This window comes from Telmatherina bonti, assembly GCF_933228915.1.
Source record: "Telmatherina bonti genome assembly, chromosome: 14".
Lineage (NCBI taxonomy): Eukaryota > Metazoa > Chordata > Actinopteri > Atheriniformes > Telmatherinidae > Telmatherina > Telmatherina bonti.
The window spans coordinates 36,051,326-36,063,960 of NC_136612.1; the positions used below are offsets into that span (position 1 = coordinate 36,051,326).

General features: G+C 43.5%; 1 protein-coding gene across 1 annotated transcript; it reads right to left on the minus strand.

The window, feature by feature from the left end:
* Positions 1 to 782: 782 nt before the first annotated feature.
* On the minus strand, positions 783 to 3,741 carry foxj1a (forkhead box J1a; the record flags this gene model as incomplete). Its single annotated transcript, XM_079252603.1, has 2 exons — positions 783 to 1,604; positions 3,199 to 3,741. The coding sequence occupies 2 exons, from the start codon at positions 3,739 to 3,741 to the stop codon at positions 783 to 785; spliced, it is 1,365 nt and encodes a 454-aa protein (XP_079108729.1).
* Between the last annotated feature and the right edge of the window lie 8,894 nt (positions 3,742 to 12,635).

Sequence of the window (12,635 nt, forward strand, 5' to 3'; positions counted from 1 at the left end):
AGATGAACTGTCTGTTTATGTAAATTCTGTAAGTTTAGATAATTTCTTCTTCTTTAATGAACAGAAACATGGAAACACGATGTCCTGAAGGCCCAAAGAAGCGATGAAGACTAAAGTCAGAGATATTATGCATGTTTCTAAATATCAAAACTAATCTGAAGCAGTTCTTGTTTAAAAGCAGAAAAACAAAGCATTAAACATTTCCATGAACTGGTTTAAATGTACAAACTGGGTTAGGAGGACGGGGGTTACAGCCTACGTTTTCAGTGGTTGTAATTCAGTAGAAGAAGTTCTAACAGGGAGCAAACCTCAACAACTGTGGTGGACATCCACCAGAGGAAAACGGAGCAATCGCTTCCTTAGGAATTCCTGTCATTTCCAGGAATATCTGGGATGTTGTATCATTGGCCAGTTGGCTCAGACTGGAAACAGCTGGTGAGTCACGTCTTTTTAACGTGATTCACAGCGTTTCCATACCCCCAACCTGAGAAATGAGCTGAGACTTTAAACATGGCGATCGGGTCCAAACACTGGACTCAAACTTAACTTCACCATGACCTCTGATGTGTCCAGGTCTTCACCGCTTCACAAATTTTCTCCACAGGTAAGTCACCTGCTGCTTCTGTTTGTGACATCAGCGTTCAGTAGGGGCGGAGGGATATTTCCTGCATGAATCACTGTCATGACGTAGTTCTCCGAACACATTAAGCATCTGTGAAAGAGCAAGAAGTGTAAAAAAGCAAAAACTGTCTCGTTTCTCCACACAGAACTGGAATTATTCCTCAGAGCAGGGTGTCAATCCGGCTGGCGGCGTCCCCGTTTAAAGAGCCTCCGAGGTCAAACAGCTGGTCCAGGTTGACGGTGGAGCTACAGAGGAAGTCCCCGCTGCTTTGCTCCTCCTCCTCCGGCCATGGCGTCTCCAGGAAAGCCGTGGCGAGGAAGGTCTCATCATCAAAGTCAGACATGTTGTTATTTCGTTGCTCCACCGTCCCTTCAGGGGTCTCAGCAGGAGAGATGTGGGTCCCCCTCACCGTCAGGTCCTGCTCTTTCATGATGGGGCTCAGAGGTTCCCCTCCCTCCAGACTGAGCTCCCCGCTGAGGGCCGAGTCCAGCAGGGCATCCCAGTCGAAGTCTCCCTTCAGAGGCCCGACTTCCTTTTGTTCCTCCACGCAGAGAAGAGGGGAACTGGAGCGTCGGGGGGCTTTTCTGGAGCCCAGTGGCTGTTTCCTTTTGTGCCCACTTCTTCCCCTGACCACTGGCCAGGACCCCAGCATGGTCCCTTCGGCCAGGTGGGGGTCAGCTCCAGTCATCTCTTCAAGCTCCTGGAGGAGCAGCTGGGACTCTGGGTTGATGCGCAGGCCGAGCGGACTCCTCGCGGGACTGCAGGGGCTCCTGGACTGGGGCTGGAGGTTGACTCGCAGTCTGCTCTGCAGCGCTGGGTTGATCTGGACCGGCGGCATCCGTCTCTTCTTGTAGGCGCCGCTCAGGAGGCGCTCAGCATACTGCGGGTCAATCTTCCAGAAGCCTCCCTTCCCCGGCTCATCTTTCTGCCGTGGCACCTTGATGAAGCACTTGTTGAGGGACAAGTTGTGCCGGATGGAGTTCTGAAAACAGAAATAAGAGGTTTTTTCTTACAAAGACAGGAAACAAAGGCTCCAGCATCAAACGGCTGTACATCAGGCTGTTAGGACAGGAAGCTGAGGTGGCAGAGCGCCGTACATCACATTAATGCCTGTGTACTCTCGCATTCATCCAGCTAGCCTCTTCACTGAAGCTCAAACAGAGCGCTGACCCGCTGACCTTTGTTAAATATTATCTGCCCCGTGTACGGCCTTAAAATAACAAAATGCTGTGAAGAGAGGCTCAGGAGTACAGCTAACAGCTTCATCAATCATTGATCCAGCAAAATTAAACTGGTGTGGAGAATTCCTGGCAGCCTGGGGGGGGATATCTGCTCCTCCATCACTTCAAACGACCTCAGATGAGAGTTCAGAATACTTTAGAATGAGATAGAAGTTTTACATTTGTGCTTCTAGCAAAGTTTTCCTTCATTTAAGGGGATTGATTTGGTATTAATCACCTGCAACTCTCAGAAAGTTTCCTCAGAGTGGCAGCAGACCCACTCAGCTTATTTTCCTCAGATAGAAACAAATCCAGCTGAGTAAAAATCCACATCACTTTGAGCGAAATGCATCATCTGTAAACCTTTTGAATCGAGTGTAAGTTCTTTTTTTTTATCATCTGTATTACATTAATAAAAACATATCGTGAACTACATTAAATAACTGGATACCACGTCAGAAAACGTCATGTCGCCATGAGTCAGGACAGACAGCAGGAAGCAGCAGATTAAGTCATTATCTGCAGATAAACACCTGATACCAGACTGTTTGTTTAGGTAAATGATGTATCTTTTACGTTGCATGGTTGTTAAGTCAGTTCATCCACTAGAGGGCAGCGCTGAGTTCAAAGTTCATTTCCAAGTTTGACACCAGTTGGTGGTAGTTTCCAACTGTCAAAAAACACCAGAAGAAGAAAACAAAGTATTTTTTTGGCCTATTCAGCTTCTTCTTCACACTTCTCAGCTTCCTCTGTTTTCTATGTTGGTGGTTTCTATCATCTTTCTGTTTCTCTGGTTGTAAATCAGCTATTCAGTTTAACGCTGCCCTCCTGTGGTTTCCGGTGGTATTGCGCTGTTTTCCGTGTTGGACAGCTAAGCTCCAAAACAGACCAAACGGACAAACCTGTCTGTCTGTCTAAACATCCGTCTTCCAGGTTAAATGGACCTTTACTGCTTCTATCTGAAGATGTTTTTCTCTTTCAAATACAAGTTCAGTTCATCAAACATCACATTGCATGTTAAATTAATACCAGAGCTGTTTTTCTGAATTTGCTGCCTCATTAGGGTTCAAAACCACAGCAAAGATGGCTTCCATCATACAAAAGAGAAGAAGGAGGGGGAGGGGGTTCAATTCTGCCCGAGGCTGCATAAAGGCCCACACCGGCCCTGCATCTATTACACACACACTCACGCGCACACGCAGTGATACTTAAACCCCCCCCCCACACACACACACACACCAGCCAGACAACAGTGCGTGTGAGACTTTCTATTTCCACACAGTGAAAACTGTCAGAAACAACACGTCCTGTCTCTGAGGACAGTGTGTGTGTGTGTGTGTGTGTGTGGTCCTGTACCTGCCAGGTGGGGTCCGCGTGCCGGTAGTAGCAGAAGTTGTCAGTGATCCACTTGTAGATGCAGGACAGGGTGATTTTGCTCTTCTTGCTGGCCTGCATGGCCATGCAGATGAGCGTGGCGTACGAGTACGGCGGCTTGATGTGCGCGTTGGTCTTATAGTCCACCTCGTCCGGGCAGTGCCCGCGCGCCACGATGCCGGGGAGGGGCTGCATCCGGCTGTAGGCCGCCGCGGTGGGCTTCCCGGGGGTCAGAGGCATCCCGATAGAGGCAGGGTCCCCGGCCAGAGGGGAGGCCGGGGCGTCGGATCCCAGCGGCTGGTGGCCGAACAGGTGCGGCTGCTGGTGCGCGTGGTGCGGCACGTTGGCACCGAGGATGGAGAAGTCCTGCAGCCACTGCAGGCTGGTGAGACTGTCATCCAGGCTGATGGAGCTGCTGATGCAGCCGGCGTCCCGCTGCTCGGCCTGCGCAGCGGCCGTCACCACCTCCTCCTCCAGCCCCACCGAGCCTTCAGGCCAGGGGTCCGTACAGCTCAGAGACAGCATGGCTCCCCCTCAACCTCTCCCTTCCTCCCGATGCCACAGTCTGAAGGACCGAAAATAATAAACACACAACTTCAAAGTGCGCAAAGACAGAGAAAATCTTAATGATGTGAAAACAGATCCTGTGCGCGCGCGTAAAGGCCTGTTATTTGCCTTTAATCCAGTGGTACCTGGATTAATGTGGAAAATAAAAGCTAAAAACATTCTGACCCCCTGAAAAGTGTTCTGTGATAAAGTTCAGCTGCCTTTTCTGTCTGCGGCTCTCAGAACTTTCCTGAAAAATGCGCACTTGACGCTCAGGCTTGAGAGGAGCGCACGCGCCACCCGCGGCCTCTGCAGTCTGTAAAACCCGCTCACAGGACTAAAAACGCCGTTTTTCTCCTCTATAACCTCGTATGATTGTAAATATAAATTATTTTTATCAGATCTTGGAGGAATTTGCGCATTGGAGACATTTTCAACCTGTATATTTATGTAACAGTGTTGATGTTTGTCATCAGTTAAATAAGTTATTTATAACTTTCTTTTTTTTAGAAAAATAAACTTTTATAGATCCTGAAAGAAAGAAGCCTGTTGTCAGAGCGGGGGGGGGGGGGGGGGGGGGGGGTTCCAGGCCTTGTGGGTCCGCAGTATTTCCATCCTGACTCACCTTCAGTTCGCTGCGACGTTCAGCGCAAGACGTAGCAAATCCCACACGAGCAGCAGGTATTGAACCTTCAGCCTGACTAACGCGCACCTGCGGAGAGAAATGAGGAATTCCTGCGCTCTGCGTTTGGCGCTGCGTCGCGCGCTCCTTCTGCTCTCGCGGAGGTCTGTGTATCGGTGTGAGCGGGCTGCGGGGTCGGCCGGGGAAGCAGTTTAATACCTGGTGCAGGAGGTTTGTCCAGCAACCATAGAAACGGGACACCCCTTGTAAACAGCTTCCCGCTCCGCCATTGGCCTGCTGGTTTCCATAGTGATTCATTTTTAATCACCCCCCAAGTCAACTGTGGCTGCTGCCCGATCAGGTTCTCAAGCTGAGGCCCGGGGCCCCTGCAGGGGACCTGCTTGGATTTTCACCCTTACAACTTGCAAACCACCTTTATCTAGTCTTGATTGCATGTTTTTTTTATTTTTTTTATTTTAAACTACATGTTAAAGCGTTGACTCCCAGTCAGATGCAGACATAATGTTTCCACGCAGACGTGATGTTTCCATGGAAACATGATGTTTCCACGCAGATGTGATGTTTCCAGCCTCAGCTGTCAGATTCTGAGGCTAAAATGATGTAAAATGAATGTATGAATAGACAAAGCAGCATAAAGAGCAACCAGAATTTTGTAGAAATAACACACAGATCAGCAGTGACCAAGCCTTTTCTCATCTGTACATCATTTTCTCACGTCTGAAACACACACACAACATACACTATTTACGTGTTTACACACTTATTTCTGCTATACTTTCTACCTGCTATCCTCACTAAACCAACTCCAGCTGGAAACTGGATGGAAATTTCTGGTCTGGTTTTAAACTGGTTTGAATCCTACCTTAAAAAAAAGGGACTACTTTGTGTCAGTAACTATAGATCTACGTGTGGCGTTCCCCAAGGCTCCATGCTGGGATCCCTATTGTTCATCATCTACATGCTCCACCTCAGCTGCATCCCAAACATCTTCTTGGCTTTATTCCAGCCATAGAGGATCCTTATTTTCCTGCTTTTCTCATCACTTGTTGATCTTCGGCTGCTTCTGATAGGACATTACTGTCAGTTTAAGCTCTCTGATTGGTGGAAAGTCTGACAGGAAGTGACTTCATCATCCTCTGTGAGGTCTCCTAGCAGCATAGCAGTGATGAAGATGAAGATGTGATAAATAATGGTGTTATTATGGATCATTTACCATGTAGAGTCTCTGAATAAACACTACATGTTGCGTAGTGGATAGAAACGCTGGAAAACCTCTGTAGACCAGCTGGAGGGTCACATGACCATTACATGGTATCCTGAGACCCTGGTAATGATATAAACCATCTGGTGGAGTTTTAAGGTTTAAGTTAAAGTAATCTTGACTGAATAAAACTGGAAGAGTAAAATTATAAATAAATGCAGTAAAAATTGGGAGAAGAGACTTAAATAAAATATTCTACAATTAAATATTAGACATAATAATAATAATAATATTAATAATGATCATAATAATAATAATAATAATAATAATAATAATGTCTAGATAGCCTGAAATACATCAAAGCCAAATCATTTTAGTAATAAAATAAAATTTAAAAAAAAGCATATTTGTGACAAATAAGATAAAATATTTCAGGAGGAGCAGTCAGATTTTAAGCTTTCAAACCTTCAAACTGCCAATTTAAGGAGCTTCAATCCAGGTTTATGCTTTTCACCCTCTAACATGCATTATGTAACTGGCTACTTTAAACTCTGACAGCATTGTGACTTCTGTTATGTGCATTTGTTGGACTTGCAGCATTCTCTGCTTCTTGCCTGATGTGAATTTAACAGGACAGATTATCCATTTTCTCTTTACTTTAACCTTGTGCAGAATGAAACATGTTTACAGTTAGCCTTTGTTTAAAGGAAGAAGTGAGGTAACAGGAGAAAGCACGCTCATCTTGACCTTCAACATAACGACTGCTTTGCATACGGAAAGGTTAATGAAAGCTGTTAGAATATATAAACTAACCAGAATATAATAGAAAATGAAACGACAAATCCAGCATTTGTTGCTGCACAGCTGAGTCTGAGAAACCAAACAACTTGTGTTCCAACATTTCTTCCTCTCTCCAGCAAGGCGTCTTACCTCCTACACATGCACAGTTCATGAAGACATCATTTCAATGTGCAGAGAGGACCCATCCATCCATACCTGCATCTCATCGCTGGACCACCACGGTGGGGGGGCTTATGTCAGCTGTGTCTCATAAAATAGACTAATAACTTTCATTTAATGTTTCCTATGTTATATACATACGCAGAATTTTATATAAATTATTTTAATGTGTGATGGATGGGCGACCTGTCCAGGTGGACCTGCTTCTCCTAAATGTTCAGAGGGACTCCAGCCTCTCATGACCCCAAATCCAATTCAGCCGTGTAGACAATGAAAACATTCATGGATTGAATGTTTTGACATATTTGGGAATATATATGAATTTTTCTACACTCTCAAATCTATAAATCTACTGATAAGAGTTTGTGGTCTACAAAGCAGCACATTTACACCCCTGCAGCTGAATTTGCTTTCATGCAGCACATCAAACTCCAGCAAGCGAACAGAAACACACTTTTTAAAATGCTTACTCAGCTGATTCAGCAAAGAAATGTAAGAGGACATCATCAGAGGAAAGGAAAGGAAAAGAAAACAGGAGATGAACCAGACTTTTCCTGTCTGGACACATATCAGACCCAGCGATAGGAGGCACCACTGAGGAAACCTGTAAAAGTTCCTTTGTGCTTCTTAAAGAGGAAACTCTTTCAGCGCTTCTCAAATCACAACACAGACGTCTTCAGTGTTCTCATCTAAAGCAGACACGTTGCACCAGAGTCCTGCAGGTTTTACACGTTTAGCAGCGCGACACATCAAAGCACGACCCGGTACCAAAGGAGAACGGCGGTCATCCAGCAGTTTGTGCAGTGGTGCTTCGTCACGGCGTTTTAAATGGACCTTCCTGCTTTGTTTTTGTTCCAGGACACACAGGAAGGGATGTTTCTTTAGTACGGTGGCCCTGAAGCTACAACTAAAAATAATAAATAATGCAAGAAAAAAAACCTTATTGCAAATGACGACGATCGTTTAAAAAAAGAATAAATTAAAAAAACAAATCAAACTAGAAAAGCACTCGGAGAGCTTAAACCTCTGCCGAGGGCCACTGTTCTAAAATACTCCTGGATCCAAACGGTGATCCGGATCAGCCCTAAAATGAAATCAGTTCTTCCTTTTCACATTTCCAACAAGTCCGGAAAGTTTCATGAAAATCCGCCCAGAAGTTTTTTAATTATCTTGAACACAAACGAGATTAACGCCGTAAATAAACAACCTCCGTGGCAGAAGTAAAAAAGACTGCAAATTTAAAAACATGCCTGATTAAAAAATAAATAAACACATTAATGTAGTTGTGTCTGTTAATGTGCAGCTGTGGTTAGCTCTCACTGTACAGTCTGGAAAGTTCCCCTCTTATATCTGACCCATGAGATGAGGAGCTCCACAGAAGGATCCCAATAAACTAGACTGGGTAGGATACCTTCGCTGGGGGGGGGGCACCTACAGGCGGGAGGAGTCAAACATGGAAAACACGCCATCCGTGTGCAGCCAGCAGCCTCAACGTTAATCAGTCACAAGCTGAAAGTTGGACCCGTGTTTGGACTTGCAGGAGGGGAGTGGTGGTGGAGGGGTGAGGGTGGGGGAGGGGGGGGGGGGGGTGTATGTGAAGGAATGTACTGTTGTTCATAAAGCAGAAAAGGAGAGAAAGGCGAAACAAAAAGGTTCGGCCCCTTGAATGGTGTGTTAGTGTGGCTGACTGGTTTCCTGGGGCCCCACAGAGACAACTGGAACGCTATAAAACCGGGGCCTCTTCTTCTCTGTGTCCCCAACATCAGAGACTCACCTCCACCTGGCTGATGGAAGGTCAGGTGTGGGAGGGGTCAGGATTAAAACCTCGGTGACATATAGGAGGGAGGGAGGAGAGAGAGGCGCTTCCAGCTGAGTTTTATTCATATTCCAGCTGATTTTTATTCATATTTCAGCTGATTTTTATTCATATTCCAGCTGATTTTTATTCATATTCCAACTTCAGCTTCAGTCCCCCCCCCCCCCTTCCCCCCCCAAAAGTCTGACCTTTACCACCTGCTTGGAGCAGGCTGCTCCGACAAAGTTTGTCTATAAACCGCCTGCAGACATTGAATCAGGGAATAAAACAGCAGAATAAATAACTACATCGTCATCGTTCATTTAAACTATAAACGTCTAAATGTCTGCAGGAATTATTCATGAAAATAGTAATTCTGTTAGAAAATGAGCTGATGTCACAATAAAGATCTGTGTGCGCCGATGCTGATCAGAACCGAATTTCCAGGATCAGCCGAGGTGTTGAGTGGATCCGGTTCGGTGGTCTCAGGATCTGGTCTGCTCTTTGCAGATGATGTGGTTCTGTTGGCTTCACCTGGATGTGATGTCCAGCTCTGACTGGAGCGATTTGCAGCTGAGTGGAGAGGTTGGGATGAGAAACAGCATCTCTGAATGATCCTCAGCTGGAAATGTGGGGAGCGTCCTCTCGGGGTCGGGAATGAGGTCCTGATCCAAGTGGAGGAGTTCCTGTATGTCGGGATCTTGTTCAGGAGGGAGAGAAGGACTGAGCAAGAGATGGACAGGCAGGTCAGTGTTAGTCTGCAGACTCTGCAGTAGTGAATAAAATGGATTAAAATAAAAAATAAAATGAAAATTAAATTAAAAAGAAAATGAAATAAAGTGGATCAAACCAAAATAAAAAAAAAATCATTTAAAAAAGATCAATCTGAAGTAAAATAGCATTTAAATCATGACTGGGTGATGTTTCAGCCTGAGTTCAGGTGTAATGATCTCAGCTGGACACACGAGGGCGCCAAACAACCACAGATTTAAAAAAAAAAAAAAACCTGAATGAAAGAGACGTAAACAAAATTTACAGAAAAATACAAACATTACACAAGTGATTCGTGGAAACACTGAAAGTAAATCACTTAAATGACAATAACCCAGTGTTTTAAGTTTCCCTGCAAATGATGTGATTGAAATAAAAGAGGCATCATTAAAAATAAAGAATATTGATCCGTCTGACTCTTTCAGCTTTGTACCCATCTGATTTATCACCATGTTGAACAGTTTAGTTTGTCTCACCATCATCTCAGATTATCTGGATTATGTGGAATTATTTAAGACTGAAAAATGACGGAGTCGTACTTTGGATGACTGTTGCAGGAACAAACGTGACATGTTTACCTGTAAACCACTGAGTGTGTGAAGCTTTTCCGGCCTCCTGCACACATCAACTCCACCAAGCTGCTGGTGACCCAGTCCAGTCTGGTTTGGTAGGTGGAGACGACATCAACATGTAACAGGCTAAACGCAACCAGAAACACACGGCGTTGCGCACACAGCATCTTCACATGGAGGCAGCCAATGATGACGACGCTCCAAGCATCTTCAGTAGGACACGGATGTGGACGTCACCTTGACGACATAAGAGTTCCCGGATGTTTTCCCACATTCTGCTCCCCCATGAAGGCATCTCTATAATCTGCGGGGTACTCATGTCTGCGATGCTGAAGAAGAAACTCGGACCACTAAAGCGATTCAAGCAACAGAAGACTACATGTTTACAATAAATTACGCTCCTGTTTGCAGGTCGACGTGACTGAATGTTAATCTATGAGCAGAAAAATGAGTCACACGGTCTCTCGCTGTGTGAAGACTTCAAGGTACACTTTATGTACTTTATTTAGTTTAATCTTTAAATCTTAATCAAACAGTCAGTAACAGAGGTGTAAAACTCTGTGATGGACGTCTGACCCTCCAGCTGGTCTACGGAGGTTTTCCAGCATTTTTTCCAGCATCCGCCCAGGAGGTCTATAATCCAGACACAACATGTAGTGTTTATTCAATCTCTATATCATAAATGATCCACGATAACGCCAGTATTTATCACATCTTCATCAACTATGATGCCAAGAAATTTCAGAAATGATGATGAAGTCACTTCCTGTCAGACTTTCCACCAATCAGAGAGCTTAAACTGACAGTAACGTCCAATCAGAAGCAGCCAAAGATCAACAAGCGATGAGAAAAGCAGAGAAATAAAGCCAAGAAGACGTTTGGAATGCAGCTGAGGTGGAGGTGCTTTAGTGAGGATAGCAGGTAGATAGTAGCAGGAAGAAATGAGGAAAAAAAAACAGGTTGGGCAAAATTAAAAACAATATTTTGGAGTTTTTAAAATTAAAACTACTGAACAAACTCCAGCCACAAACAAACTAAATAATGTTCTGGTTCTAATCAGGATTTGGTTAAATCTGAAACTATGTCAAATAAATTAATCAGTTTTCACACATTTACACTTTGACTTGAAAAAGGAAAAATGATGTAAAACGTAATATTTATTAAACCTATTGATCATTCCCTGGTGTTTGCCTCAAAGTGTTGACTTATCACCCATCCTTATTTTTAAAAAAAGAAACTTTTGATGAAAGCTGCTTTTGTACCCAATCATGGCACCCTCACCCGTCACTAATTAATCTGGAGGTTTGAGAAGCTTCCCAAACACCAGAAGAACTGTTACAACAACATTTACTAAGTGTTTCTGCATCAGATTTAGACTTTGTTTCTGTTTTCTAAAGATGCTGAATACGATTCATTCTGTGAACCAGATTATCAAACACACCAACATTTTCATTTACAAAAGCAGATTAAATAATGTACCTATATTTAGTTAATGGCTCAGCCATCTTCCTCTGTGCAAACTATTAAATTCAAGAGAATTAACAAAGCAGTAACAAGAAGAATGAAGCATTAGGAGGCTGCAGGTCCTTCTTCAGAAGAAGTGAGGTATTTGCTTGGATTGCAGATCTCCCAGGTACCTGAATGGAGGAGTGTCTCGTGTGTTTTCACCTGCAGATCAGCTAAATAATTCAGCCAGCGGCAGAACGTGAGCTGGACGGCCTGCTGCCAACGGCTGCTCTCACATAATAAGATTAGTGTTGTTCCATCAGGAGAATAGTGACTGTAAGTCTGTCAGCCTTCAGTCCACAGAGGAGATAAAAGCTCCGGTTTCACTCGTTTGGAAAGTGTTGAAATGAGACGCACATCAATGCAGAAACACTCCTTAAAACGCCAGAAGCGTTTTAAATCATGTTATTTATTAGTTTATATGGATTTAACCTGCACAGCAGTCCTGTTTTACAGATTAAAACCTAGGTTTTGTGTTTTTACTGAACGTACACCTCTTTTTTTTTTTTTAATCACCGTACATCAGTTTTAATTATTCAGCTTGATGCTCATGTGAAAAAACTGGCATTTCCCAAAAGAGCAATTGGTCAAGACAGAAGGCGACTATGGCATATAAATAGGAATTAAAAAGAAAAGTTGTATGAATCAGTATTTGTCTACCTAGAAAACAGCTGCTTCAGATAAAACACCGTCAGTTGCATAAGGAGGAAGACCAAATCCAGCCAGAAGATTTTTACGAGTGATGATTTATGATGAAAATGTTTTCAGGACGTAAAGACATTCTGAACATAACAGAATAAACATGTAGTTAACTGCAACAAGCTGAATGTTGTTAAAGTCTGGAGCTTCTGGATGTTTCTATGTTGGGCGGAAACAGAGAAGACTCAAAAACACGAATCCACACAGAAAACACAGATTATGCAGCCAGATGATATGCAAACAGGACACAAAGTACTTTCTAAAACAGAGGTCCAACACTTCGGTCCTCCAGGGACCATGTCTTGCAGGTTTTACAGGTTTCCCTTCTTCAACACACCTGATGAAAGTTAATGTGCAGAACCTAACAAGGTGTGTTTGATCTGAATCAGGTGTTGAAGAGAAATATGTAAAACCTGCAGGACTCCTCCAAAAACCAAAGTTTGATGGCTCTGATCTAAAACGATGCTGCGACACAAAACTTTTTGGACGACTCAAAGCATCAACGTAGCAAAGACTCAGTGATGAAGATTTTCCTCCTGATGTTTGAAAATTTACTATAGTTTTTTGTTTTATTTAATTTTTTCTCTTAATTCAATTGGAATTATTTCCATTTTTTTAAATTACTTAACTTATTTTTTAAAAAATATTTTAAATGTACTTATTCATTTTTTTCTTATTTCTGTGATCATTTTTATTAATCATTTTTTCCTTTTTAAAAACATTTTT